This window comes from Emys orbicularis, chromosome 7 (assembly GCF_028017835.1).
Source record: "Emys orbicularis isolate rEmyOrb1 chromosome 7, rEmyOrb1.hap1, whole genome shotgun sequence".
Lineage (NCBI taxonomy): Eukaryota > Metazoa > Chordata > Testudines > Emydidae > Emys > Emys orbicularis.
The window spans coordinates 4,789,652-4,817,011 of NC_088689.1; the positions used below are offsets into that span (position 1 = coordinate 4,789,652).

The 27,360-nt window shown below is 42.6% G+C and overlaps 1 protein-coding gene across 1 annotated transcript in view; it reads right to left on the reverse strand.

Moving 5' to 3' along the window:
* Nucleotides 1–770: 770 nt before the first annotated feature.
* PCGF6 (polycomb group ring finger 6) overlaps nt 771–27,360 on the reverse strand; it is a 53,137-nt gene continuing 26,547 nt past the window's right edge. Inside the window, exons 8-10 of the mRNA XM_065407967.1 lie at nt 27,115–27,213; nt 9,361–9,447; nt 771–844 (exon numbers count right to left, since the gene is read on the reverse strand). Coding sequence (XP_065264039.1) covers nt 788–844; nt 9,361–9,447; nt 27,115–27,213 — 243 coding nt within the window. The 3' untranslated portion in view covers nt 771–787. The remainder of the gene's footprint in view (nt 845–9,360; nt 9,448–27,114; nt 27,214–27,360) is intronic.

Here is a 27,360-nt window from a genome sequence, read left to right on the forward strand (position 1 = left end):
GTCCTCTGTGCACAGAATAATCTACTGGTCCATCCATGCTGAGAGCCGTACCATGAGCTAAATGGTTACACAATAGTTAACATGAGTCTAGCTACTACCAGTTCTGGACCTAGTGCAGATGAAATTTGTTTCCTTGAAGAGAAACGATGTCTTAATGCTGTTTCCAGTAGAATTAGGAAAGTCAATACTTAACCCATGTGAAGTTGATTACCCATTTTGGCCTATAGACAAGCTGGAAAATCTCCCCCCGCCCACCATTTCTAAATCAAGTCAGCTGCTGATGACATTCTTTTTAGGTAAATGATTGTATCGCCTCCCCCCAAAAAGGGACATCACCCACTGAAGATCATCCCTGAGAGCACCATTCCAGCCACATACTTCAGAAGTACGTAAGGTCTTATGGAGATAAGAAGTTAGGGACCTGCCCAAGATTTAGATTAGTGGAGGAGAAAGCAAATTAACCCTGTGAGATCCTGTGGATTTAAGAAGGATTTAAAAATAAAATTCAGCAACTCTGAGTATTCTGCTTTCCCTGAGCTAGCTACAGTTTAAGTAGCATCATTTGCAATATAGAGCTTTGCAGTGTTTACAGCTGTACTTACAGAGGCTGCATTTTTTTACACCGGCAAAGTCAAATGCTAAGTTATAAGTGTACAGCAGTTAGTGGTGGTTTCATTCATTTATTTCCTGTGACAGGAAGCAAGGAGGATGACCTTCTTTGGTGAGACACAGCATTGAAGAAGCTTCATGTTTTGGATCCTTTCATCTTCTGATATTCTAGCAATCTTTAAGTTATTGTTAGTGGAGATACCACAAGGCCATAGTGCAGTACAAGCAAACCATCCTAGAGGGAAAAGGAAAATGTATCATTAGGACAGTAACAAATCAGCTAATGGAGAGAAAGTTTTATAGCAAGAGACAGAGTCACTGTTTGCCAGAATCTTAGCTCCATCTGCCAAAGGTCCATTTCCTTCTGTCTCCTGAAGACCATATAATGATATTTTTGTACCTCCCTGTTTCCCTACAATAAGCTTGAATTTTGAAAAGCCCAGGCAATAGAGTGCCCCCCCCATAAGTGGGGAAATCTAACCAAAAGATTTAAAAATCTGTTTCTTCCAGTACAAATTATTTTGCTTTTATTTTAAAACCATCCTGAAGTTGTCCTGATGTGTAAATGGTGCCATTGTACAAGCCAAATGGTCTCTGCTCAACCACCACCACCAAAATCACCATCAGAGAAGCAGCTGAAGAAACCCTGCCCTTTAACACAACCTACCAAAAGTGAGGAAGACACTGAAGTATTACATAGAAAAGAGGGCAGTATGTCCAGGATGGTCTGAGCATGGGACTGGGAGCAGATCTTGAGTTCTAATCCTAGCTCTGACAAACTTTGTCTGTGGTCTTTGACAAGTCACTTCACCCCTCTGCTTTAGTTTCCTCCTGTCAAAGGTGATGATTAACTACCAGCCCGGAGTGTGTATTAATGTTCACAAAACACACTGAAGATGAAGAGTGCTATAAGTAAGTATTATTTTAATTCAATTTCTAGACGTTTCCCATTCAAAGTTCTGGATAAGTATATAAAAAACCCATAAAAACATTAAAATCTCACATTCTTCCTGAGTGCTGCTTGATATTTACTTTCCCATGTAAAATACTCCATACTCTAGAAGAGTGGCGTAGAAGTCTAACACTGAACACCCTCCTCTGCCCCAGACTGCAGCAATACATCTGCTAATGGCCAATGATTCTGTTGCTATTTTGGATATATACATTTCATTAACACTTTCACATATACGCACGTTACATTTCACGCTGACGCTAGGCCTGCATATAGTTATCGCTCTCATACAAGCATGCGAAAGAAGCTTTTCAAACACACTACATTAATATAGAACGAGACATGGCAGTTTAGTACAGCAGCTCCACACTCTCTTCCTACATGGCTCCTGCAATGTGTGGTTAAAAAGGAGGCACATGTCTTTAGTGAAATTAACCACTGGACTGTAAACCATAATTGTTTATATCCCCAGACTATATGTTTTGTACGATTCCATCTCAGCAATACATACTGCATGTCCCTCGACACAGAACTTGTGTCTGTGATAATTTACCAGGGATGTGATAGAGACAGTGAAGGAACGGTTTCCCCTCCCATGAAACCAGTTAACAGCTCTTACCCCCCAAAAAATTGCTTTTATGTTTTATTCTTATATAAAAGCAGACTGGGGGATTTACTTGATCTTGAAGAGAAAACCAAACCAAAGCCACTTTACACTGTCTTTTTCACTTCCCTGGATAATTATCACAGTCTTGTGTCAAAGAACATGCAGGAAAAATGGGGGGTTAGCAATGGGGATGCTCACCATTCTGTGCTGGAGAGCTCTGGGAAGCTTTTTTGCTTCCCTTAGGCAGACTGCCCCTTACTACTGCTCCTGAGCCAGAGTGACTTTGCTTCGCCCCTTGCTCTGAGCTGTGCCTACCAGGCATGAGCTAGTCCTAAACGCATGTATTTAGAAGTTACACCAAGTGCTCTGCTAAGAGCACAACATGTTAAAGCTTGACTGAACTATAAGTGACAAAAGAAATCTATTCTTTTATGAAATCATGGTCCATTGACACGCACCCTGAGCCTGCTCCCAGTAACTTAATGGCAAAACTCCCATAAAACTTCCCTGGTGCAAGATTGGGCCCTTCACTTCTGATAAGAGACATGTGAACATTCCGCCAACAGTGCTGTCAGTTACAGGGTTTAAAAATGTCCACAGCTGGCGCTCGAAAGATATCCTCAGTCCAGGGCTCACCCCTTTGAAACCCGCTTCCCCTGATGGCTGTTTAGGAGTTTGACTTATGCAGCATCGGACCTGTTTGGACAGGCTTTGATTAGCTTTTATGATAGGAGACAGGGTTTTGATTGTGGTTCACATGCTAGGGGTTCTACTATGTTCTGCTGTAACTGATTATGCTAATGAAATGGTGCCAGGTGGGCAGATAAATTAACATGTGATCTTGATTATGTGCTGAAGTAATAAACCAAGGGTTACGCACCATCTGTGTGTGAGGCATTGTATCAGCCTGTAACATCCTTTATTTAAACAGCAGTAATAATAATAATAATACCTACCTCTTAGCATTTTTCATCAGTAGATCTCAAGATGCTTTACAAAGGATGTCAATATCGTTATTCCCATTTTGCAGATGTAAGCAGGGTCTGAATGAATGCTTCCCTGACAGCTAGCGGGGGGGAGGAGGAGGAAGGGGGGTAAGAGACTTGGGTGTGTTTATATCGGTGGTTCTCAAACTTTTGTTCTGGTGACCCCTTTCAGATTGCAAGCCTCTGAGTGCGACCCCCCCATATAAATTAAAAACACTTTTTTATATATTTAACACCATTATAAATGCTGGAGGCAAAGCGGGGTTTGGGGTGGAGGCTGACAGCTCGCGACCCCCCATGTAATAACCTTGTGACCCCTAGTTTGAGAACCCCTGGTTTATGTAAATACAGTTTGCTCCTGCTCCGCTTAGATATCCAGCACATAGAGCAGTGTCAAAGTGATCCATTTTGGCTGGCGTTGGGTACAAATCTCTTTAGTACTGAATGCAGGGGTAGTGAAATGCTGTTACCAAAATGTGGTCATTTATTTGGAATACAGGGGAAGCAGGACTGTGCTTAACCTGTCCAGGGGCAGTGAGTTACATGGCCCTGTGGTGCCTGGGCTCCAGCAATATTCAGGGCCCGAGGGTCCGGCTCCATCAATGTTTGGGGCTGGGTCTCTCCCCCGGCCCCAGCTGCCGCCCCCGCCGAGTATCCCCCGGGCCCCACTTGCTGCCCCCCCAGGCCCTGGAGTGTCCCTGTCTCAAGCCTGTTGCTGCACTCCGCTCTGCTGGCTCCCAGCATCGACTGCTGTCGCAGGGTCCTAGTGCCCCCCATCCACTAGTGCCAGGGCAGGCTGACCCTGACCCTGCCCTTCTGCCTCGGACCCTTCCCTTTTCCGGAGGGACCCCCCACCTGCAATCACTGCTCCTGCCCCACGCTGGGCAACGGGCAGCCACCCCCTCCACCCCCAGTGAGGCGCAGCAGGAGGGGAGGAGGTACACATGTGATGGCAGCCCCACAACCCCCCCGGCACCCACCACAGGGGAGGCGAGGGGCTTCCCGGACCTGAGAGGAGCCCTAGGAACATGTGCAGTGACAGTGGTGCGAGGTGAATGTGCTGCTGGGGGGCAAGGGGCCCCTCCCCTGGAGCTCACTGCTGCCGTCGGGGAGAGGGCTGGGGGGAGTCCTCCTTTCTGGCCGCAGCCCCAGGGCAGCCTGCCTGCACCCCAAACTCCTCATCCCACCCCAGAGCCCACACCCCCGCCAGAGCCCTAACCCCCCTACCTCAACCTTCTGCCCTAGCCCCCTCCCACACCCCAAACCCCTCATCCCCATCCAGAGCCCTCATCCCCCCGCACCCTAACCCTCTGCCCCAGCCCTGAGCCCCCTCCTGCATCATGAACCCCTCATCCCCGGCCTCACCCCACAGCCCTCACTCCTGCACCCCAACCCTCTGCCTGAGCCCCTCCCACACCCCAACCCCGTCATCGCCAGTACCACCCCGGAGTCCCCCAAGTGGGAGGGGTTGCAAGCGCTTTGGAGGACAGGATTAGAATTCAAAATGATCTTGACTAACTGAAGAAATAGGATGAAATTCAATACGGACAAACGCAAAGTATTACTCTTAGGAAGGAATATCCAACTGTAAAAATGTAAAATGGGAAATGACTGCCTAAGGAGAACTTCAGAAAAGGATCTGGGGTTATAGTGGATCACAGACTAATATGAGTAAACAATATAATACTGTTGCAAAAAAAGTGAACATCATTCTGGAATGTATTAGCAGGAGTGTTGTAATTAAGACACAAGAAGTAATTCTTGCACTCTGATCAGCACTGATAAGGCCTCAATTGGAGTACTGAGTCCAGTTCTGGGCACCACACTTCAGAAAAGATGTGGACAAACTGTTGCTCTCCTCTGGACTTTCTCCAAAAATGATTAAAGGTCTAGAAAAATGACCTATAAGAAAAGACTAAACAAAATTGGGTTTGTGTAGTCTGGAGAAGAGAAGATTGAGGAGGGACATGATAACAGTCTTCAAGTATGTAAAAGGTTGGTGTACAAGGAGGGTGATAAATCGTTCTCCTTAACCATTGAGGATAGGACAAGAAGCAATGGGCTTAAATTGCATCAAGGGAGATTTAGGTTAGACATTAGGAAAAACTTCCTGTCAGGGTAGTTAAGTACTGGAACAAATTACCTAGGGAGGTTGTAGAATCTCTGTCACTGGAGGTTTTTAAGAATAGCTTAGACAAACACTTGTTAGAGGTGGTCTAGATAATACTTAATCCTGCCTCAGTGCAAGGGACTGGACTAGATACCTATCAAGGTCCCTTCCAGTCCCACATTTCCATGATTCTATGATAATGCATTCTAGCCAATTGTGCAATGCTGTACATGGGGTTTTGCAGAGGAAGTACTCCTTCCTGACCCCACAGCTCACGCCTATTTTTAGTGAGCATAATAGTTCTTTGTACTCCCAGTGCCTTTCATTCAAGGATCACAAAGTGCTTTTGAACAGAAGGGTCAATATTATTCTTACTCTACAGTTTTGTTTGATAATAAAATTATCCAGCCCTTTTAAAAATTCAGTCCCAGTATTTGTCTAATCTTCTCTGACAGTGAATCCCACAAGTTGCATACAAAGCTAGCTATGCTTAATTTTAGAAATCACTTCTGGTTTTAGTTGGTTTTTTTTAAAGTTAATTCTGTGTGATTTTGGGGAAAAGACACAACACAACAAAACAAACAAAACACCAGGAAAATAAATCAATCCCTGAAATAGAATAAACTTTTTGAAAGGTAAAGCATTGACAAGAACAGATGTTCAAGAATCTGTTCTGAAACCAAGCTACAGCTGAAGTGTATTGCAAGGCTAGCAGTTTACAAAGTGAACTTTAGCTTGCAGCAAGATCAAAAGAAGAATGACATGAGGAACACAAGATTTAACACTAATCTGCCAAAGAAGCAACATGTTAGTCTAAACCCAGCTGTCCACTTTCAAGTTTTACAAGGTGTGTAATTGGTTTGTTAAAAGCAACCTAAATATATTTTCTTGTTGTTAATTCATTTTCCTACTAGGTTACACTTAATATTCCAAAATGCAGCATTCCAAGATTGTGGGACTATTCAGTTACTGAAAGCAATGAAAAGCTTGGTGTCTTGCATTTGTAGGAGTTATCAAGTTTATAATGAGAACGATCCCAGTCACTGGTACAAGTTGTTACATGAAGAGAAAAAAGTAAACAGAGTCTTGAGCACTTATCGCAGCTATTGAAAAGGAGAGCGCAAACACCAAAAAAGGATTTACTCTTACTACAACTATAACCGAGGGGACGGGGTGGGCAGGGGAGAGAAAAAAATCAAGCCTGGAGTTATTTTATGCTGTGTTGCTAGAATTAGCTCAGTTGGAGAAACCTTTTAGTGAGGGCACTGCAACGAAGGCTTTTGGTGATGACAAGATGATGAGGAATTTTGAAACTGCGTAACTGTCTCAGATGGTAGCAAGATTAGTTGCAGACATGAATGAATGCGCACATGAAAAATATGATTCAGAAGTGCAGTTACTTGTTCTCTAGCCCTAGAAGAGAGCTGGGATAATACTGAATTAAGTTGTTAACCGCTCATATTCATTCAGATTACTACACATTACACAAGGAGCTGCTGACGCTATTCTCTTTGCACAGAACTACAACAGGCATAGTCATTTATAACAAAATGAATATGGTGGTTTTGATAAACGTTTCTGCATCATGATGGATGGAGCTAGGGGCATTGGTGGCTCCAAGGGTGGATGGAACATTTCCTAAATCTCTGTATAAAAGGCATCAAAAATCCTTGCGTGGAAAGTCCCTGAAATATGACCATGAAAGGAAAGCAGCGGTGAAAGTTACTAATCAAGTTGTGGTGGGAGCCAGTCTCTTGCATGTAAAATTTCAGGCCTTTTGGGGAAAAAACAGATGTCCAATTTGCTTAGCCAGCAAAGTGGAAATTTGCTTAGCCAGCAAAGTTTGGAATAGAGAAGTGCTAGAAAATGTTTTGCAAAGTATGATGGTCTTAAAAAAGAGAAATCCAGTTGTTTCTGAAAAAGTGATGCTACAGAGCTTAAAGAGGTGCTGCCAGATTGCAGGGTATGTCTGTGAACTGGCTTTGTTGACAGATCTTTCCAATCGGTTCAAAAAAGAAGCAGCAGCACCTATCTGAATTGTTTGGTCATCTTAATGGATTTGCAACGAAATAAAGCTGTACTTAGGATGCAAAATCTGGTGTTGGTCTCAAAATGAAGTGCCTAAGAAACCTCAAGACTTCTCCTTTTCTTGTCCACCAATGTTGCAGGGTTTTCTAGAAGACTTCATCAATTAATGTACTGATTTTGCAGTCACAGGATGCATCTCTAGTCAACAATCCTCCTGGAGTAGTGACTGGACCATCCATGACTATTAGCGAAGATAGTCAATGATGCAACCCTATGATCTGGGTGTCCCTAGGCCTCTGACTGCCAGATGCTGGGATTGAATGATGGGGATGGATGGATCACTTGACAATTGCCCTGTTCTGTTCATTCCCTTTGAAGCATCTGGCATTGGCCACTGTCAGAAAACAGGATACTGGGCTAGATGGACCACTGGTTTGACCCAGCATGGCCATTCTTATGGACATCATCCAGCAACATATCAACCAGGCAGATCCATACATGACAAAAAATGAAACCAATGCCATTTCCCTGAAAGTCCCCTCTCAAGAATGCTTTCTAAAGATGAAAAACTTTGGCTTAAGGATGAGGTTTTCCAGGAAACTGGGCTAGGCTACACTTAGAGCGTTTTCTCCGAATTCTTCTGTCAGAGGCCACAGGAAGAGGGCTGGGATTTGTTCTGCTCGTGTCAGAAATTGGGGTGCAGCCCATTGGGGATCTGTTGGGGGTCCAGGACTATCCATATGGATATCCAGTGCCTGTGCACAAACCATGGGACTCCTGCAGCTCCCTGATGCTCTGGGAGAGGAGCTGCACTGCCAGGGCCTCCTCAAAACTAGCACTCCCCCCAGACCTCCATTTTAAAGTGGGTTCCCCAACATACAAGAGATTTCCCAGGAAAGTTACACTTATGTGTGTGACTGCTCAGAATTAAACTTGCTGCTGGACCCTTAACTTTTGCATTTCTTGCCTTATTTTTATTTTTGCTGGACAAGTGTAATATTGCTTCAACCCAGTTTTCTACAGGAGATGGGTGTTAGATTCAGAGTAGACATTAAACACCCTTTTCAGAATTTTGGGTTTAGATTAAGGCACAGTTTACAACAGAATGCAGTTGTGCACCAATATCCCGCACTACACTGGATACACGATATTTCACTGCTGCATCTCTAAAACAGTTTATTACACACCAATCACTTAGTGCAAATACTTGGAAATATTTCAAAAGCACAAAAGAGCTTTTTTCTTGGTACAGTACACACAATAAGATGTGGTAGGTAGGCTAGCAGCAATGGGGTAAGAAATGGGTCCCCCAGCTTTACCTCTGAATGTTCTGTCACTCTGAACACGGTCAAACTCAGCTCTATAAATCTGTGACCTTAGAGATAGCTACTAAACCCATAAAACACCCTGCGCCCCTCAACACTGAACGGTAGCCATTGCCAGTTAGACTAATTGTGCTCCAGATATGGGACTTTGTAACAAGCCAGCAGCAATACAGTCAGTAAGTTATCAACAAGAGAGCTGGCTGTACATTTTCTCTCCCTCCTTAGGCGCTGTAGCATACGCATCAGGCACACTGCTGGCATTTATTACGCTACATCTTTTGCTATGGGGTTTTATATGCAAATTGTCTCCCCCATGCAATCACAAGGCTAGTCTTGTTTGGGATGCTTCTGCCTTTTGATACCTTGCCGAGTTACAGATTCCCAGGGGTGGGGGTGAAGGATGAAATACTAATGGAGAACGATTTGGTTTAATTCATTGTGGTTATTGCACCAACTTGTTCTAAAAAGGAATCAAAGCTCATATCCAGAACTCCAGTGAACCATCAAAAACTCAAAACACATGGTGTACAGCTCAGTTACAAGTACAATAAACAAAGCTTTATTGGCTAATGTATCTTGTCTAAACTTAACCTGACAGGATCTCATAACAGCATGAAGTAGTGATTTCTCGAGGAGCAGAGTACCAATGGGTGTAAGCGTTTCTAGCAGACACTGCTGTTTAGTTAAACAGAGCACTACTTCAGAACTCACATTTTACAACACAGGCTAGCCACCACCCTTACCTGCATAGCACCGTCTCCTATAGCTCGGCGGATTTCCCTCAGCGTCTGGTAGTGTTCTAGAAGGTGATCACCACATATTATGTCCACCTGTGAACAAATAGAAGAGAGTCAAAAGTGCATCCTCTCTCTTGCCTAGGGAAGACTATCTGGGTTTTTAAAAGTTACCCATCAATGTTGTATCAGAGCACCTGAGACTTGGTACTTATATTAATAAAGTGAATCTAGTGCTGGCGAGAGGTGTTTGATTAACAGTCCTGGAGACGAACGTCCTTTCAGTTTTTGTTCATCAAATAGACATAGCATGAGCAGCAGCAAGGCAAGTTTCCTTATACTGCCCTGGCAATTGGCCTCAATTCTAACCTACAGGGGCCACTTCTAGAAGGTAGTTTATTGTCTGCATCCCATTCACTACTTGACTCCCCTGGTGAAAAAGGCATGAAAGGGGCTTTTTACTGGCAGCCGTGACATGGACTTACTGGGAACTCTACCAAGATTCACGACTCATTTCACATAGGCCACTGGTACTAAAAACAAGGGGCCAGTAACATTCCATTCCCAGTATCATCCAACAGCTCCAGAAAAGTGAGCTCTCTGGGGCAAGAACTGTCTTTTTGTTCTGCATTTGTACAGCACCTAGCACAATGAGGTTCTGGTCCACGAGTGGGCTCCTATGTGCTATGGTAACACAAATGATAAAGGAGTAAATTCTCCGTGCCACAGGCAGCAGATGAAATACTATACCCCACCCCCCAACATGGACAAAATGTGTTAATATTTCTGCCTCATAGGACAGTGTTCCTTTTTGGAAGAAACGTTTTGAAGCAAACAGGACGTGTGAGGGGTAGATCACGGCATGCTGCTCTCAGCAAGCACATTACACACTCCCCACTCCAAAAATAATCAATTCTTTAGTAATGCAAGTGAACGAAGGGCATGCTCAGCAATTCCCGGCAGCAACCTCTACTGCAGCACCGCTAAGCCCGTGACATCGGCAGTGTCAGGGTGTTCACTTCTTTTAAGCAACTTTCCAAAGAGCAACCACTTGGAAAATACCATGTGTGGGGGGTGGCTGAGAAAGAGAGTCTTTTAAACTGAGTCATTTTGAGCAGAACGCCTTATTTTTGCAATTCAATTGCATTTATTTGTTCACAAAACTACTACTACGTATTTATCAGGTGATACCAGGGCATACTTTAAACTGGGACATTAACATTTCAGGTAAAAGGAGCAAGAACACAACATTCCCCCACTGGCTGCAAGTTTTAGAATAGGAATGAGGGGGGAATCTCCCCTATAAATTAGCTGCCTGGATTTCATAGTTTGGTCAATTGACAAAGGCTGGGCAAAGAGAGATGTTCTGTAGCTTTCTCAATGTGAGCTTAGTCACGTCAATGATCTCAGAGGGTACTGTAATATCATTATATCTGCTCTTGTACGCACATATACCTGCTGCAGCAGGACAAAACTAAGCTTTTTTCAGTGCTTTAACTATGTAACTGGCCTGGATTTTTGTTTCATACTTGCTGGGTTATTTTTCTTTTTAAGTCCGCATCAGCGATCAAAGATCAAGAACTAGAGCAAAGACAAAGAATTGTGCCCCTCTCTAAAGGGCTGAGCATGGCTCTGGGATCCAGGAACTCATGAGTTCTGGGCCCTGTATGCCCCAGGTCCAACAGCAAATGGATGACCAAGTGTCTTAACCTCTTTAGGTGCTACCATTCCCTCATCTGTAAAACTGGGATAATTACAAATACTTTGCTCAACTCACAAGGGGTTGAGAATTTTAAGTAGCGGTTGTAAAGTACTCTGAACTTGTAAACCACTAAGTATTACTTCTGCTTTTAATGCCTAGAAGGAACCCAGTGGGCAAAAATTAATCTGGACATTAAAATAATCTTGATAAATTATTGATTCTGATACTAATCTAAGACTTTTTTTTAAATAACCCACATCTCATTGAGACATTAAAGAGACCAAATACATAGACTTCAAATAATCACTTAGATTTTTCTATTTATAGTCTGTTTCTGCACAATTATTCCTCCTCCATTCCCAAATTAACTACTAAATAGCATACTACTAGTCCAGAAGAGAGGCAAACCTATTCTTTGCCATTTTTTCTTGTGACATGCACTGGTAACTGCTCTTGGATTACTGCCCTAAATTCTAACTTTCTTTTTTAAACTGGGTAAGGCAATTGAGAGCCCAATCCTGCTCGCACTAAAGTCAATGGGAATCTTGCCATGGCCTTCAATAGAAGCAGATCAAGACCTAAAGCAGGACTAGCTGCATCTTAACTGGGGGGAGAGGAGAAACCCATATAAGTAGATAGTTGAAAATGTTGGCCTTTATATAATAGAAAAAAATACAACAATTTGTTCCTTTAAAGGACATAAATTGACACAATGGTAATTCTTGGCAATTTTAAATAACTGAAAATGACCATTTGTTTGGAAATACCATACCATCCGGGAACACCCTTATGTTGACCCTGCTGCTGCAGATTCAGATGATAATCACTGATGAATCAGTGGCTTTTAATTAATTATTGCAAAGCAGTTTTCACATCCACCTCCTTGGAGTGCTCTGAATACCAAATGCCTAATTCCACCATTTCAGCATTAGGCCCCAAAGTTCTCCCTGCTAATTGCTGCCCTAGTATTCATTCCACTTGTGCAAGAATAAAAGGGACAGAAGTGCAGAATGGAAAAAGGCCAACACAATTTATGCCCCAAATCTTGTTCCATAAGCATGTGCCATATAGGGGCAAATCTACTGTAGCCGGGTGTCCCACAGAATTCCTTGTGCCATAAGGAAATTAATATATTATAGATGAAAAAAAGAGCTACCATTAACACAAGTGCTATAAATCTAGTTCAGGCTTCAGACTTAACTAACTGGTAACATTGGAGCCAATTAGTACTAAGCTACTGAGACAGCTGTGACTTTAATTAGTTTGACCTTGTGATGAAAAGGAAAGATTGAGGTGTTACTGCTGAATAACCTTAATAATCACTCACGCTAAAGCAGAGTTAACAAAAGCAGTCTATTATACCATTTATTTTCATTAGATGGCATATTTGTTGCATGCAAAAGCTACTTTTTTGAAAGTCACAATAACTGACAAATACAAACTAATACCTACTGTTAAAGATGAAGAAAAATAATTTGAGAGCTTATTATACAATGCACCAAAATTGATGTAGTCATACCAGGGATGAATTTGCTCCAATTAGTGTTAGAAGTCAACTGAGTGGTTCTGTGTAAATACAGTTATCCAAGAGATAAGATGAAAACAAAATAAAAAGCACAAGAGGTTTAGCTTTTGATATGTGGATGGCTAGGAGGAGTGGATTTGATTACAAGATCAGGGCAATAGTGATATATGGATTTGATTATTCAAATAGTTGACTAAAACCTTCCATTTCCTTTCAACTGTTGTCGTTATGATCTTACTATGCACCTGATATAATCATCTCTGGGACTAAAGCAGGCATAATTACAGAGAGACTGCATCAGCAGATACACCGTATGCGCACAGACTTCTGATTACTCCCCAAAGGGAGTTATTTACATGCATGCTTTCAGAAAAACATATCGGATTATGGAACATTTCTACCCCACAAACCAAATTTGCACACTCAAAGCAGCTGAGCTGCTGGTTTCCTCTTTGGTATCAGGGGATTTTTTCCACCACCTTTGTCAAGAAAGGATAATGATGCCATTGGATGATCCCACTGGAAATAGCATATAACAGTAACTAGTTGTAAAATAAGGAGAGGCTCAGGTTCCCACTCCATTGTTAGGAAAAGCAAAATTACACATATTTGATACCAAGACCAGTTACCTTAGATAAATACCTAAGATAACTCAATGTTTTAGATATTCAGTCTAATCTAGAAATAAAGTCTCTGAAAAGTAGTATGCTTGGAACTGCTAGTAAGCATTAAAGCCTCTGAGAAAATGATTCAAACGTCAGTGGAAAAAACAAGCTACAATTAGATAAAGCTGAATATTCAAGAGGCACCTTGTAATTAGAAATCTATGTGTGCAGACAGACAAAACTAGTCATTCCCCAAGGCACTGAGGTCAAAACAAAGCATCAATAAAAGTAATAAACGGGCTGAGGGATAAAAAATGAAGTCTTTCAGATGACTAGGGAATTTGAACTAAAATCCATAAGCAAATTTAAATACAAAAGCTCAGCAAATAATCTGAAATCCTCCCTCAGAGACTCCGGGTGGGATTTTTTACTCAGATTTTTGTCTGTTCCTTCACACATCTTAAAAAGGTGCTTTATCATTTGAACAATTCCATTAACCTCAAGTCCCCCCAGTCAGATAGGATATCATTGGATGAAGGTCAAAGATAGCAAATAATCTGCCAACGCACAAATCTGGTCAAACAGCCTCAAGGTTAGTCAGCAGTTTGGGAGATTGGAAATGGAATACAGAACCTTTCACCTCTTGGTCGTTGGTTCAAAGATGACCCAGGTGGGTAATAACCAAAAGTACTTACCATCTGATAACCGTTTTTGCAGCTTACTTGAGAGGAGTTGCACATTAGGAACTGAATTTGGTCACAACATTCACCATAACTGACACTCCTATTAAAAGTCTCAACAGAGAGACTAAGGATGAAATCGATATGTTGGGGTTGACACACACAGAACATGTAATATATAAAGAAAGAGGTTTTTTCTTTTCCCCTCCCCAGTCACACCTTCCTGAAGCCCAGGGAAAGCCAGATTCATCCCTGTGCCAGTTACAGTTTTCTACACATAAAAGTGATGAGCCTGTAAAATTCAGTGTCTTTTGGCCTTGTAATGGGAGCTTTGGCAAGGGCAGTTTCCCAGCTTCCCAACAGGACCCCGCACTTGCCTGTAGCCCAGGTAAGGCCCAAGATAAGGGATTTAAAGCCTGTGACATTTTTATATAGTGATGGTCTATTTCAGGTTCTTTTTAGAGGGTTCAAAGAGACATGCTGGAAAAGTCACAAAGAGTCAGGCAAAGGAGTTACATTAAAAGAAGCACAAATCCAAAATATAAGCCCCCCCCCCCCCCCGGCCAAACCCCCGCCCCCCAATATCCATGAACCAGTGACAGACATTTAAAAGCAAAGTTGGTGAAGCAGAAAGCTTAGCAAAGCAAGAGGACCTCAGCGTAACAGAGACAAGGTGAGTGAGAAAATCTCTTTTATTGGACCAATTTCTGTTGGTGACAGAGACATGTTTTCGAGCCACACAGAACTCCCAGTGTCACAGCAAAATGCAAGGTGGTCCCAGAGCCTGGGCTCTCAAGCCCGAATGTCTACACCGCAATTAAACAATCCCTTAGCTCAAGCCCTGCAAGCCAGAGTCAGCCGGCATGGGGATGGGTTTTTAACTACAGTGTAGACAAACCTTAAGTAACACATGGGAATTGGTTCATGAAAAACTATAGTTGAGCCACTAAATAATAATGACTAAAATATAGGGTTGTTGATTAATCGCAGTTAACTCACGCGATTAACTCAAAAAAATTTAAACACAATTAAAAAAATTAATCGCCGTTTTAAATCGCACTGTTAAACAATAGAATACCAATTGAAATTTATTAAATATTTTGGATGTTTTTCTACATTCATACATATTTTGTGTTGTAATTGAAATCAAAGTGTATATTATTTTTTATTACAAATATTTGCACTGTAAAAATGATAAAGAAATAGTATTTTTCAATTCACCTCATACAAGTACTGTAGTGCAATCTTTGTCATGAAAGTGCAGCTTAAAAATGTAGATTTTTCTAACATAACCGCACTCAAAAACAAAACAATGTAAAACTTTAGAGCCTACAAGTCCACTCAGTCCTACTTCTTGTTCAGCCAATCGCTAAGACAAACAAGTTCGTTTACATTTACAGGAGATAATGCTGCCCACTTCTTATTTACAATGACACCAGAAAATGAGAACAGGCATTTGCATGGCACTTTTGTAGCTGGCATTGCGAGGTATTTACGTACCAGATATGCTAAACCATTCGTATGCCCCTTCATGCTTTGGCCACCATTCCAGAGGACATGCTTTCATGATGATGACGCTTATTTAAAAAAATAATGCATTAATTAAATTTGTGACTAAACTCCTTGGGGGAGAATTGTATGTCTCCTGCTCTGTTTCACCCACATTCTGCCATATATTTCATGTTATAGCAGTCTCAGATGATGACCCAGCACATGTTCATTTTAAGAACACTTTCACTGCAGATTTGACAAAACGCAAAGAAGGTACCAATGTGAGATTTCTAAAGATAGCTACAGCACTCGACCCAAGGTTTAAGAATCTGAAGTGCCTTCCAAAATCTGAGAGGGATGAGGTGTGGAGCATGCTTTCAGAAGTCTTAAAAGAGCAACACTCCGATGAGGAAACTACAGAACCCAAACCATCAAAAAAGAAAATCAACCTTCTGCTGGTGGCATCTGACTCAGATACTGAAAATGAACATGCGTTAATCTGCACTGCTTTGGATTGTTATTCATAGATTCATAGATTCTAGGACTGGAAGGGACCTCGAGAGGTCATCGAGTCCAGTCTCCTGCCCGCATGGCAGGACCAAATACTGTCTAGACCATCCCTGATAGACATTTATCTAACCTACTCTTAAATATCTCCAGAGATGGAGATTCCACAACCTCCCTAGGCAATCTATTCCAGTGTTTAACCACCCTGACAGTTAGGAACTTTTTCCTAATGTCCAACCTAGACCTCCCTTGCTGCAGTTTAAACCCATTGCTTCTTGTTCTATCCTTAGAGGCTAAGGTGAACAAGTTTTCTCCTCCTCCTTATGACACCCTTTTAAATACCTGAAAACTGCTATCATGTCCCCTCTCAGTCTTCTCTTTTCCAAACTAAACAAACCCAATTCTTTCAGCCTTCCTTCATAGGTCATGTTCTCAAGACCTTTCATCATTCTTGTTGCTCTTCTCTGGACCCTTTCCAATTTCTCCACATCTTTTTTGAAATGCGGTGCCCAGAACTGGACACAATACTCCAGCTGAGGCCTAACCAGAGCAGAGTAGAGCGGAAGAATGACTTCTCGTGTCTTGCTCACAACACACCTGTTAATACATCCCAGAATCATGTTTGCTTTTTTTGCAACAGCATCACACTGTTGACTCATATTTAGCTTGTGGTCCACTATAACCCCTAGATCCCTTTCTGCCGTACTCCTTCCTAGACAGTCTCTTCCCATTCTGTATGTGTGAAACTGATTTTTTCTTCCTAAGTGGAGCACTTTGCATTTGTCTTTGTTAAACTTCATCCTGTTTACCTCAGACCATTTCTCCAATTTGTCCAGATCATTTTGAATTATGACCCTGTCCTCCAAAGCAGTTGCAATCCCTCCCAGTTTGGTATCATCCGCAAACTTAATAAGCGTACTTTCTATGCCAATATCTAAGTCGTTGATGAAGATATTGAACAGAGCCGGTCCCAAAACAGACCCCTGCGGTACCCCACTTGTTATGCCTTTCCAGCAGGATTGGGAACCATTAATAACAACTCTCCGAGTACGGTTATCCAGCCAGTTATGCACCCACCTTATAGTAGCCCCATCTAAATTGTATTTGCCTAATTTATCGATAAGAATATCATGCGAGACCATATCAAATGCCTTACTAAAGTCTAGGTATACCACATCCACAGCTTCACCCTTATCCACAAGGCTCGTTATCCTATCAAAGAAAGCTATCAGATTGGTTTGACATGATTTGTTCTTTACAAATCCATGCTGGCTGTTCCCTATCACCTTACTACCTTCCAAGTGTTTGCAGATGATTTCCTTAATTACTTGCTCCATTATCTTCCCTGGCACAGAAGTTAAACTAACTGGTCTGTAGTTTCCTGGGTTGTTTTTATTTCCCTTTTTACAGATGGGCACTATATTTGCCCTTTTCCAGTCTTCTGGAATCTCTCCCGTCTCCCATGATTTTCCAAAGATAATAGCTAGAGGCTCAGATACCTCCTCTATTAGCTCCTTGAGTATTCTAGAATGCATTTCATCAGGCCCTGGTGACTTGCAGGCATCTAACTTTTCTAAGTGATTTTTAACTTGTTCTTTTTTTATTTTATCTGCTAAACCTACCCCCTTCCCATTAGCATTCACTATGTTAGGCATTCCTTCAGACTTCTCGGTGAAGACCGAAACAAAGAAGTCATTAAGCATCTCTGCCATTTCCAAGTTTCCTGTTACTGTTTCTCCCTCTTCACTAAGCAGTGGGCCTACCCTGTCTTTGGTCTTCCTCTTGCTTCTAATGTATTGATAAAAAGTCTTCTTGTTTCCCTTTATTCCCGTAGCTAGTTTGAGCTCATTTTGTGCCTTTGCCTTTCTAATCTTGCCCCTGCATTCCTGTGTTGTTTGCCTATATTCATCCTTTGTAATCTGTCCTAGTTTCCATTTTTTATATGACTCCTTTTTATTTTTTAGATCATGCAAGATCTCGTGGTTAAGCCAAGGTGGTCTTTTGCCACATTTTCTATCTTTCCTAACCAGCGGAATAGCTTGCTTTTGGGCCCTTAATAGTGTCCCTTTGAAAAACTGCCAACTCTCCTCAGTTGTTTTTCCCCTCAGTCTTGAGTCCCATGGGACCTTACCTATCAGCTCTCTGAGCTTACCAAAATCCGCCTTCCTGAAATCCATTGTCTCTATTTTGCTGTTCTCCCTTCTACCCTTCCTTAGAATTGCAAACTCTATGATTTCATGATCACTTTCACCCAAGCTGCCTTCTACTTTCAAATTCTCAACGAGTTCCTCCCTATTTGTTAAAATCAAGTCTAGAACAGCTTCCCCCCTAGTAGCTTTTTCAACCTTCTGAAATAAAAAGTTGTCTGCAATGCAGTCCAAGAATTTGTTGGATAGTCTGTGCCCTGCTGTGTTATTTTCCCAACATATATCCGGATAGTTGAAGTCCCCCATCACCACCAAATCTTGGGCTTTGGATGATTTTGTTAGTTGCTTAAAAAAAGCCTCATCCACCTCTTCCACCTGGTTAAGTGGCCTGTAGTAGACTCCTAGCATGACATCTCCCTTGTTTTTTACCCCTTTTAGCCTAACCCAGAGACTCTCAACACTTCCATCTCCTATGTCCATCTTGATATGTTATCAAGCAGAACCGATCATCAGCATGGATGCATGTCCCCTGGAATGGTGGTTGAAGCATGAGGGGATATATGAATCTTTAGTGCATCTGGCACATAAATATCTTGCGACGCCGGCCACAACAGTGCCATGAGAACACCTGTTCTCACTTTCAGGAGACATTGTAAACAAGAAGTGGGCAGCATTATCTCCTGCAAATGTAAACAAGCTTGTTCGTCTGAGCGATTGGCTGAACAAGAAGTAGGACTGAGTGGACTTGCAGGCTCTAAAATTTTACATTGCAGTCAAAAATAAAACAGTTATTTTTTGTACATAATTCTACATTTGTAAGTATAACTTTCATGATAAAGAGACTGCACTACAGTACTTGTATTAGGTGAACTGAAAAATACTATTTCTTTTGTTTTTTTACAGTGCAAATAATTGTAATCAAAAATAAATATAAAGTGAGCACTGTACACTTTGTATTCTGTGTTGTAACTGAAATCAATATATTTGAAAATGTAGAAAACATCCAAAAATATTTAAATAAATGGTATTCTATTATTGTTTAACAGTGCGATTAATTGCAATTATTTTTTTTAATCGCTTGACAACCCTACTAAAATATAATTCAGTTCAACATTTTGGGGACAGGAATCATGCCAATGACTTGCACTGACATACTAGACTTTAGAAAGGGGGAATTAATAATAAAAATAAACAATGAGGAAGACAATCAATCAACAACCTTCAAATCAGAAGTGAGGAAATTCAAAATCCTTAAACTCAGCATGGATGTTACGAAGCATTCTATAGTACAGCCACAGAAAATGGGTATACCCCTAAACAAAAAGGGAAGCCAATATAGTTAAATGGTAAGGCTCAAGCAGTTGTTTGAGTCAAACAGGTATCCTTTAGAAAATGGAAATGCAGCCCACATGAAGCCAACAGAAAGAAGCATGAACTATGGTAGGTGAAATGAAAGATGGAAATCAGGAGGGCTGAGAGGGACTTTGACGAGTGAAAGAAATTAAAATGAACGACAAGAAATTCCTTAAGTGTTTTTGAAGCTTGCAGGAGCATGATTAAGTAGGTTTGGATTTTTTTAACATGTAAAAAACTAGCAATATATATTAAGATAAAACTTCAGAGAGGAGGATAAAGTATGGAATTGTGATTGAAAAAGATGCTTAGAGTCAATATTTTAGTTCCATCTCATTGGTAAATAAATGTGGGACACTGAATTATAAATTTAGAAATCAAGCCAAAGTAGAGACACTAAAAACTTTCATGCCTTTATCAAAGTCATAATTAATAACTATCACTCCTTTAATACTCTCCAAGGAGGTCTGCCAGAGAATGTACATTGTTACAATTTCTCAATCCACTGCCAAAATTTTACATAGCAAACCAATAAAAAACAGTCATACCACTCTTGCATATTTGTATGTTTAAAATCTCTCTCACATGGCTTCCTATCTTATTTCCCCAAAGACATCTGTCTGCACTGACTTATATTCAGCCTATTAGTTTTACAATCTGTGTTTTATCATCCATCATGGGAAACTAAAGTAAGACATGATCCATCAGTCTATTGATCTTTATTGGCACATCTGGCCTCTCTCTCTAGGCATCTTTACCAACAGACAGTCAGCTTCAGTTCTGAATACTGTACCAAGAAGATGACAGCTCAACGTTTATGCCCCTTGTGTGCCACACTAGTCAGGGACAGTTTTCAGATTTATTTTTATATTTGAACAATACATTGTATACTCTGCTTCCTTTGTCCAAAACACTTAACTCCCCTCTGCTCCCTTATGGAACTATTTTCATCTATGTCTGAATGCACTCCAGAAGTCACTATGGATTTGGGGCCTTAAGAATGCTACAGAAAGTTATTACATGCTTTCAGTATCCACAAAGATTAGAAACGTCTCATTTTCTACTTGGGTAGAAAGGATCTGACATAGGAAAAAAAATAAAACCAAAAAACCAAACATACATACAGCGGGTCTAACTTCCCCTCCAGAATGACAACACTTGCACAGAAGCCAAGGAGCTTAGAAGCATCTAAAGAGTGCAAGAGCTGTCTTGCCACAACATTATTCAAAAATGGAAGACTGGATACCAGTTGATATTTGACCAGATCAACGTCAAGCGATGGTTTCTTATGAAAAGGCTACACTAATGCTTCCTTCAAAGCAATAAAGCAGACTGCCATTTGTCTACCAACAATGGACCTCATACTTTCCCGCTGGCCTTCATCAGACAGAAAGGGAATATATTTGAGCACAGGCATGGCGCAACATTCTCCGATACCTTGGTAAATGACATTGGCTAAAATAGGAGAGAAGACTTAGCACCTGACCTTGTTCTGTCTTGTTCTGAGGATGCAGAGAGCCCGCCCCAAATGTAATTAATATTTCCACAAAATCACAAGACGTTTCCTCCCAACGGGAGTATTCAGACCAGCCACCAAGCAAGGCTTATCCTACGTACAACATGAAGCAAAAATGCTGTCTGAAAACTGCAGATGTTCTAGTGAAGGGAGTGAACCATTTCTTTCTCTCCCACTCATCCACAGTATTAGAATTAAACACCTTTATGCTCCAAGCAATCAACCTCAGGCTCACTTTCCTTATGTTTTAACTACATTTTCATTTCACGAAACAGGAGTGTATCACCCCTAGCCAATCTGTGTCATTTTCAATGGCTTACTATCATTGCCTCCATTTCAAAATTGCCCTCCTGGTTTTCCAAAGTTCTCCATAGACTTACATCTATTGGCTTAGAAATTGCTTCCAAAGCTCTAGTCTTGGTCTTCCCTTGCTCTCTTCTCCATGATTTTCCGCACTCAGGTGCATGTGCACGTTGCAAAAGGTTGTGTTAGACTTTTAATTAAGGTACCCCATTTATCTGGAACTCTTCACCTTCATCTCCAAGCCATCAAGTCAAGTCTTATTTTAACACCTTTTTTCTGTTTAACTGAAAATGGACTCTCTAGGATATTTTGTAATGCTGCATAAGTGGGACAGAGCATGGTTTGACAGCTAAAGGAAAGGACTGAGAGTCAGGACTCAAATTTCAGTTCCCAAAACTGCTGTTAACTTGATGTATTATACTGAACAAGTCACTTCATCGCCTGTGCATCAACTTTCGCATCTTTAAAAATGAGGATACCAAGATGAATCTTTGTCAAATCATGGAGAAATTCTGATGACAGCAGCATTATTTTAGATAAAGGTATGGAACGGGATCTTTATATGGTGTCAAAAGAGCAGCTGGAGAAGCTGAGGCACAAAGGTGAAGTGACTTGCTGAATATCAGAGAGAGAGAGAGCAGCAGAACTGGGAATAGAACCCAAGAGTACGGACCTCCAGTCCTTTTGAAAGTTTAACTCTAGAGCTCAGTGGTTTGAGCATTGGCCTGCTAAACCCAGGGTTGTGAGTTCAATCCTTGAGGGGGCCACTTAGGGATCTGGGGCAAAATCAGTACTTGGTCCTGCTAGTGAAGGCAGGGGGCTGGACTCGATGACCTTTCCAGGTCCCTTCCAGCTCTAGGAGATAGGATATCTCCATTAATTAATTAATTAATTAATTTTTTAATTTATGATTTTGTTTAATTACTTTTCTAAGTGAAGCAGTGTTTGTGCTCTGAAAGAGAAGAATTACTTAAAAAAAAGTCACATCACCAGCACTTAAAAAAAACAACAGAAAAACCCACAACCCTGTGAATATAATTCATTAAGACAAAAGCAAGAACATCATGTTACTGTAGTGACAGCTTAGTGAGTTTCCATAAAATGACACCAAATTAAGGTTCCCAGAGACTCCTAAGCCCAAGGCTACAAAGTCATAAGATATCGTCCCTGGTACAAATTTCTGCCGGTCAGATGGTTACTGCAGCTGCCCTTACTGAAAGATCCATAGAACAGCAAGGAGGGACTAAATGAACAAGTGCATAGCCACACCAGTTCATTATATTGCAGTTACAATATGTTGGATACATGGCAGCATCTCAAGTAAATGTAGGCAAATATTTGAATGCAAGAGATTACAGTCGTGAGCAGTGAACACGTGGTATTTTCTTCACGTGTATCAGAACAGAACGGCAGAAACAAATACAGTAACTCCTCACTTAACGTTGTCCAGTTAACATTGTTTCGTTGCTGATCAATTAGAGAACATGCTCGTTTAAAGTTGCGCAATGCTCCCTTATAACGTTGTTTGGCAGCCGCCTGTTTTGTCCACTACTTGCAGAAAGAGCAGTCCGTTGGAGCTAGCTGATGGGGGCTTGAAACCAGGGTGGACCAGCAGCTCCCCATCAGCTCCCCTAAGTTCCCGGTGCGGCAGCCGGCCCAGCAGGCTATCTATTGCCGGGCAGTTCAGCTGTCCCTCCCCCCCACTGCTGAGTGCTGCTCCTGCGAGCCTCCTGCTTGCTGTGTGGGGGAAGGGGTTTTAATGTCAGTGTGTCCCCCTCCCCCTGCTCCCCGCTCCTGCCCGCCCTCTCCACAGAGCGGGGGGGACACACACACGACAGGGCTCAGGATGGAGGGAGCATGCTGGCAGCAGCTGCTGTCTCAACTTGCTGATCTACTTAAAAAGGCAGTGTACTTAGAGTGGGGTCAGAGTACTTAAAGGGGCAATGCTTGCGTCTCTCACACACGGTGTGTGTGTCTCTCTCTCTCTCTCTCTCTCTCACACACACACACACACACACAATGTCTCTGTCTGTGTCTCTGTCTCTTTCTGCTATGCGGTGTCTCTTCCCTCCATTCCTGCTGCCTTGTAGAGCGTGAGGCTACATTAACAACAATTGTTAACCCTTGAGGGCTTAGCCGAGTGCTAGTTCATCATTTAGCAGTTAGGCATTCCCTGGGAAATATCCCACCCTCTTCCACACTCTGACTTCACCTCCTCAACCAAGCTTCACAATCATCATTGCTATGTACAGTATTACATTGTTTGTTTAAAACTTATACTATGTATATGTGTATATACACACACACACAAAATATAGTCTTTTGTCTGGCGAAAAAAATTTCCCTGGAACCTAACCCCATCGATTTACATTAATTCGTATGGGGAAATTGGATTTGCTTAACATCGTTTTGCTTAAAGTAGCATTTTTCAGGAACATGACTACAACATTAAGCGAGGCGTTACTGTACACTAAAATGCTCAGAGAACGACAAGCCCTTCAATGAAACACAAGTAACGCTTCCACAGTGCAAAGAGGCTTGAGTTAGAGCCAGAGCAACGCACCTGCCCCTCACAGTATGGAAAAACTGGCCATTGTGCTGTTTAGCTCGTTATACCCCTATATAGATTTTTTTTCTAAATCCCTTGGCAAGGTGTTTTTTGGCTGCTCTTAGCAGAAAATATTCCTATAGCCAGACTGTCATTTCAAAGATCCAGGGGTCACCATGCCAGTAAGCAAACAGTGCAATCATCCTACATTTTCACAGCAGGAGAGCAGCATAAGAAGACTTTCAAAGCTCTTACAATGCACTAGTCAACATTAATTGACAGTTGGCTGCATAAAACGTTAAGTCTCTGGTTTCCTTACAGGAGAACAGAATGAACGCATCCCTCTTGCTCCTGATAGCAGGATGGGGAAGTTGTTTACATTACTAAAGGTGGATGACCAAGGATAGAATCTTTTCACAGAGTATCTTTCACACTTAGGCACACACAATTTTAGCACTGTCTGTGAATGGGTATCAGCATCAGCTTCCTGTAGTGCCATGCTTCAAATGATGTTGAACTCTGTTGTCCTGTCTGTGTGAACAGGGCCAACCCAGTTCAACTCATATTTCAAGAGAGTTTGGCCATTCTAACTCATCTCAGACCATTATAATGAGTGCTGAGCACACTTCATTAGAAATAAGCGTTCATCTCTACTGACCCACCGCAGTTAAAGTGGGAAGCTGTGTTGATACGGGTTCTCAGACAATGAGGTGTAACAACCCTAGATATCCCAAAGCAATCAGTTAATGCTAGAGCAGCAGGCATACGGACAAACAAATGTTAGGCACTCAAATAGCTCACACAGCTATCAGACTCCGTGGCACACCATGCAAAGATGTTTTTTGTCAGCCCTTTCAAGTGCTTTAGTTATTGCACAGCGGCTGTAGGAGTCCAGTTGATAAACAGTTAGCTAACACTGTACACAGAAATCAGCGTATTCACTAGGGAAATTCAACTAACTCGGGGGTGAAACACGGCATCTATTTTACAACGGATAACACAGTTAGAACACAGTTTTGGAGACAGGAAATGGAAAAACAACATATTAAACTCTAAAAGAAGAATTTTAGATTGGCAGAATTAGAAGCAAGTCTGTAAAACAGCATGGGCCTGATTTTCAAAGCCGAGCACCTGCCTCTTCCATTGAAGCTGTGGGTGCCCAGCACTTCAGAATATTAGGACCCAAATATGATACCTTTAAAAAAAAAAAAAAAAAAAAAAAAAAAAAGCACCATCCATTTCTGAATTGAATTGTGGCTTCTCTCTGACTTCACATCTAAGAAAAATGTTATTTACTTAGGATTCCCAAAGAGCACTATCTATAATGGGAAGCTACATACATTCTTACTGAGAGGAAACCAGTAAATGTAACTAGGCTGTTTCTGCAGGATGATGAATAATTTATATCCAATTTGCACTGTCACCACGGGACAGCAAGCAGCGTGAATAAAGACTCAGTGCTGGGAAAAACAGTCACGCTTTATTGCCTTAAAAAGGGGAAAAACAGATATCTGAGACAAACAAACAGAACTCCAAGACCATCACTTAATTTCTGCTATTTGCCTATTCTCGTCAACAGCAGCTGGATTTTCCAGTTACCTGTCATCAGCTGGATGGATCATTTATGCATTATGTAACTCCTCAGCCTTCTCAGCTGAACAGTAGCTGGAATCATTTCCTAAAAGTTGCATGGGGTTTTAGCTGTGTGAGTCTCACTGAAATCAATGAGAACTGGGTGTTTAAATCCTTGTGCACCACTTTTGAGTGTTCCTCTATTACAGACACAATACCTTTTATTCCACCCCATCCCTCCAAAATCACCATCTTCCCTCCTCACCCTCTAATCTTCTTGAACCTCCTTCAACATTCAGTTCAGCCTTGCTGTGTTCACCTAAATCCGACTCCTGCCTGTATCTCTGCTCTCATATCCTCCTACGGTCCCTTCTACCTCCCTCTGTGCCTTTTGTTTGCAATGCCGTTGGGCTTTTATTGAATGTACTCCACCTACGGTCAAGCACCATGTATAATTCAAGTGATATACTGGGAATATTATCAGAAAATTTAAAAAACGCTGCCACTGAGTGGGGACAGTTAAATCTTGTATGATCCCCTGGTACTGAATCACAGCTTTTAGGGGTATGCTTACTGGATTAGATGAATACTATGGCTCTGCCTCTGGCCTCTAAGGGCATGTCTAAACCAGTGGTCTCCAAACTTTTGACGCTTAAGATCACTTTTTGAATTTAAGGGCAACCCCGTATCTATCCTGCCCCTTCCCCGAGGCCCCGCCCCTTCCCCGAGGCCCCGCCCTGCTCACTCCATGCCCCCCTCTCTCCGTCACTTGCTCTCTCCAACCCTCACTCACTTTCACTGGGCTGGGGCAGGGGGTTGGGGTTCGGGAGGGGGTGCGGGCTCTGGGCTGGGGCAGAGGGGTTTGCAGTGTGGGAGGGGGCTCTGGGTTGAGCCTGAGGCAGGGGGTTGGGGTGCAGGAGGGGGTGGGGGGTACAAGCTCTAGGAGGGTATTTGGGTGCAGGAGGGGGCTCTGGGCTGGGGCAGAGTGTTGGGGTGCAGGAGGGAGTGAGGGGTGCAGAAGGGGGCTCAGGGCTGGGGTACAGCCTCCTGCCGGGCGGCACTTACCTTGGTCGGCGCCTGCTGGGGCCCCACGCCGCTCCCGGAAGGGGCTTACACGCCCCTCGGGGTAGGGGGCACGTGGCTCTGTGCGCTGCCCCTCTCTGCAGGCACCGCCCCCAAAGCTCCCATTGGCCACAGTTCTCCGTTGCCGGCCAATGGGAGCTACAGGGGCAGTGCTTGCAGGCAGAAGCAGCGCGCAGAGACCCCTGCCCCCGCCCCACCCTGGGGCTGCGCTGGCCACTTCCGGGAGCAGCGTGGGGCCGCGGCAGGCAGGGAGCCTGTCTTAGCAGCAGGCAGCTCCGCTGCGCCACCGCACCTGGAGATCGCGATCGACTGGGAGAGTCCCCAGGTTTGGTGACCACTAGTCTACACAATATCTGACAGCAAGCCTCTCAGCCTGGGTTGACAGATTTGCATTAGAGAGGCTTGCACTAGCGCGCTAACAAACAGCTGTATTGATGTTGCTTTGATGTTGCGCAGGCTTGAGAGCCAAAGCTTCAGCCTAAGATGCAATGTCAACACAGCTATTTTTAGCATGCTAGTGACAGCCCCGCTAACAAAAGACTGTAGACCCAGGCTGGGAGGCTCACTTCCAGATGCAGCGTAGACATACCCTACGTGCCAGCCTTGTTTGCCGGACACGTACTGCAATGATCAGGGTGAACCAGCAGCCGTGGAATACATCACTCACTTGAAATATTAAGAAAAAAAAGTCTTGACCCTAACGTGGGCTGAACGCCTCTCTTGTAACCGACCTGACAAGCCGGGTCGAGATCCATTTTTCTTCGCAGGAATTTTTCCACGTGGCCGATGGTTGCTTCTCCTGAAACTCGCACAAACTTCTTTTCCAATGGCTGCAGAAAGAGCAGATGGTAAGCGACTTAAAAATGCTGAGTGTTCCCACCCAGGGTTCTCTCCAGAAGATTCCTCCAGCCCCTGCTCAAAGGCCCCACACACTACAGCTGAGGATGGCTGAATCAGACTCAGACTTTTAGGCCAGA